At 36.2% G+C, this 4180-nt stretch overlaps 1 protein-coding gene across 1 annotated transcript in view; it reads left to right on the plus strand.

Annotated features, from left to right (window-relative positions):
* Positions 1–4180, plus strand: part of LOC105623692 — a 51751-nt gene that overhangs the window by 5820 nt on the left and 41751 nt on the right. The window contains exons 5-6 of the mRNA XM_012205074.1: positions 493–646; positions 2002–2186. Of these exons, the coding sequence (XP_012060464.1) occupies positions 493–646; positions 2002–2186 (339 nt within the window). The remainder of the gene's footprint in view (positions 1–492; positions 647–2001; positions 2187–4180) is intronic.

Here is a 4180-nt window from a genome sequence, read left to right on the forward strand (position 1 = left end):
TCTCTCTCTCTCATTCCTTAATAATGAGAAGAAAACTTAGTGGGATTTCTCATAAAAAAAATTTCATTCTTAAATTTACACTTAATGTCAGAATTCTCGGGGTCACAGATACCTCAGGATCGATTAAAAACAATTTATATCGTGGATGCAGTAGAACGATGTTGCTTCACAGGCGCAATACTTGTAATTAATTTCCGAAGACTTAATATCCCCTGGAATGTTCCTGTCAAAGCATAATAAACCAATGTCTAGTAAGCGAGAAAATATATGCGGCGTCTATAGGAGGCATCGTAACCGACCGGATGTGACAAATTGCGATTGTCGTGACTGATATCCTTTCACAATGCCAATACGTTCGCGCGGCCCATTTTTATTTCGTACAATAGAGAAAGTCGAAGAATTTTCTATGTTATAGTTATTACTTATTGGCGACTGGTTGATTAATTTGATTGTCACAAATTAATTAATTCATCCTTGTCTTAATTGTTTCAGGGAATTGGAGACGAATTCTTTTTCCACCAAACTTAGCAACGGTACGATTCCCAAGGGATTAGGAAAAGAGGCGGACATCCGAGTGGAAAACACCTCGCAGGAGCGGAAGGACTCTTTGGAAAAGCAACACAGCTGCGAAGAGGCGAACCTCTTGGTAACGTAAACTTACAATTTACTTTAGAAGTATAAAAATACAAAGAGAAAAACAGTATTTGGGTAATTTATTCTTTAAAAGATTTTAATATACATGTAAACAAATTTAATTTTTAATTAGAGAATAATTATTAAAGAAATGTTAATTTTTAAATATCTGCATGTAACATTAAAATGATTAAATATAACATAATATGATTAAATTTTCACAATGAATTTTGAAACATAAACAAAAAAATTGGGAAAGTATACATAATATATAAGTATACATAACATACATTATATAATTATACACATTATATAATTTATTAATTAGCAAATATTTAATACTGTAAATTTTTCCCTCACATTTTTTTCCCAATGTTATGTCGACACTAATCGCTTGTCGCTTGCATAAGCAACATCCGTTGGATTTCTTAAGTAATTATTAAACAGTTTCCGGAATAGTAAATCGCCATCAGTAGTTTATCACGCTTAATTGCCAACATTAGGCACGTTAAGTGGGAGTCTTCACGAGGCTATTGTTATTTATTGTTGTTTCTCATTAATCGTCAGACAACAACCGATACTTTTCTTTATAAATATTTTCTCATATACGTTTATGCTAAATGAGAATTATGACTCTATTTATTAAACAATTTGAATACGTTTTAACACATCAATAATCAGTTATGGAGATTTATGTATTGAATCAACCGGGTATGCATAGATCAATCGGATTATTAAATTGTGCATTTTGCTTCAAATTAATCCTTCATTTACAACTGAAATTTTTCTGATTATCATTGATATTTTGATTATGTATTTTAGATAAATTTAAATTTATAAAAAAATAAGTAAATTACAATCCAAATTTTATTCGAATGATGATAAAAAGCTGCGATTAAATCTTCAACTAGTCTAAGAAGTCTAAGAAGAACAAGAAAGTCAAAATAATGTCATATTGACTGAATCATGTTAAAAGAAATAACATAAGTTCAGTCAATATGATATCAAATTGACTGAACTTATGTCATTATTTTGACTTTCTTGTTTGTCTTGGAGTTATCAAGATTTTATCAAATTTTTATATAATCTAGGACAATAAAAAAATTAATCTGTTTCTCGAAGATCCCTGTATTGTTGATGGAAGAGTTAAAATTCTTTTAAATTCTATTACGACAATATGAATTTAAGTTTTAGAAATATAGTAAAATTTTTATTAGCTGCAAAGAATAGCTAAAGTTAACTAAACGTCCGAGCAAGCTTAGGATGAAATTAGGATTAAACTGATCGAAGAGCCTGTAGATAAAAGATGTGATAAACTGTACGGATGTTCCATGTGTCAATTCACGAAGACATAAACTTTGCTGGCAGCAACCGGTACAGAGCGGAAGAATCGGAGAACGACGCTCGAGCAGCCCTTTCCAAAATGGTCGGACGGAAGTGCTGATTGGCGAACCGGAGGGCGGCCCGAGGTCGCCGCGGGGATCGACGTCTTCGGCGGTGAACGACGGCAATTTCCTGAATCCACCGGACGAGCGAGACGAACCAATTTGCAGGTAAGTACATTGGACTGTAAGCGCGATCAGGGACAAAGTTTTATGCCCCCGTCTTCCAGGTCAGATCGAATTCTCGTCGTTGTAGCACCTCGTCCTTTATGTTCCATCGGGTCATCCTGTAGCGTTTGTATGCGCCGTTATTCGTCGCTTAACTCACTAAACAATGACTATTCCGTTCGTCTTTATAGCCTGAGATAAAAGTTTTTATCGACTGTTTTCGAAACCACTCGTTAATATTATTATCGTTACTTATTTAACCGCGTAATTGATCACGACTTAATGATCGAAATGATCGAAACATAATTTAGTGCGAACGAGTCGCACTTCTTAATAATTATTTCGAGTAATCGCTTTTCTAATCGGGATTTGTGATTTCAATGTTATCTATTCTAATGTACGTTTCTCTTCGAGAGATGATTGTTTAATGAAGAGAGTGATTCAATGAATTACTTGGATCTATATTGAATTACTCTATATTGAAATACTCCCCGCGTTCTCTACTTTACCGCGATAGCGAAGCATAAATTCAGCCGATGTCCGTTGGATGTCGCCATCAATGTACTTGGAGTGCGATCTTTTAAAATTCCCAGAGGGATGACTGAGATCCGCACACGTATTTGGATTTAACAAACTCCATACATTACTAACGTTCGTACATTTATATACATCCACATACACACTTTTATAAACGATAGCAATAAACTTTTGTGGAAAAGAAGAAGCAAGGTGCAATTTCATTTGAAAACACTAAAAAGAATAAGAACAAGATAAGCTATATACGTGTAGATGAACCAAGATAACTCATAGTAGGACAGTGGGAAGTTTAGAACTCATTTTTTCATTATATTCCTTAATTAAAACCGGTTATGAGTCTCAGAAAAGTTACGAGTTAAGAATAACGCGAGGAAAAAGAATGTGACATAGTTTTAACACTGGATCGTTTTTTATCTTGCAATACGATATTTCTCGACGCTACATCTAATGCCGCTTTTTCTTGTCAGTTGTCGCATTAGCATAGCGACTTTATTAAACATTGTTACATAAAATTATTACGTCAAATATATACGTTAAATCTTAATATATACGTTAAAATCTCACGTTACTTACACGGTTGAATTGTTTAAACGCAACTCTATCACAACTATAAAACATTTCTCGAAATCACTGGCTTTAATTAAAAAAAATAATTTGAACTCACTCCGAAATGAAATTAGTGTCCTACATTTTTACATTAGGAAAGGATTTTTCAAGCGAATTTATTTTACACGTCGCATTCCGCGTTCGTAATAATAACCTACTAACATTCAATTCGGAGGTATTGCGGAAAAATATGTTCAACTCGATGTAAAAATGCGAGCGATTATCCGATCTGCGATCAACTACGGACAAATGGGCTAATCTGAAATGCGCTTTAGAAGAGTGCGATCATAGTGGAATCGATTCCGCAGAGAGAGTCGCATCTCCAGTCGGTCGGTAGATCAAATATGCCCCCCCCCCCTCTCTCTCTCTCTCTCTTCTTTCTCTCTCTCTCCCACAGATATAGAGATGGTCCGCTGGAATCTGCGGCGCGACTCGAGCACTTGGAAGTGCAGGCTGCCAGACTCACTCGACGGAGTCACTTCGCCGGTATTTCACGCTCGCGACACACCCACCTGAGTCAGTGTGAGTGCAGCCTAAACAATGCGTTTTCCAGCTCCTCGGTATGCAGCTCGACAGAGCTCTCTACCTCGCTAATCCCTCTTCCTCTCTTCTTTTCTACCTTCGCTGAATTTCGCGTTCTTCCTCCCTCCTTTTTCTCTTTGTCTCTTTTCCTCTGCAGTCTCTCACTTTCTCTCCTCTCCTCTTTCTCTCTTCTCTCCTTCGGCGTTTTAACGTGACGAAATGGATACATGGCGTAAGGCGGAGAGGAAAGAGAAAGAGAGAGAGAGAGAGAGAGAGAGAGAGAGAGAGAGAGAGAGAGAGAGAGAGAGAGAGAGAGAGAGAGAGAGAGAGAG

Source organism: Atta cephalotes (genome assembly GCF_000143395.1).
Source record: "Atta cephalotes unplaced genomic scaffold scaffold00062, whole genome shotgun sequence".
NCBI classification, from domain to species: Eukaryota; Metazoa; Arthropoda; class Insecta; order Hymenoptera; family Formicidae; genus Atta; species Atta cephalotes.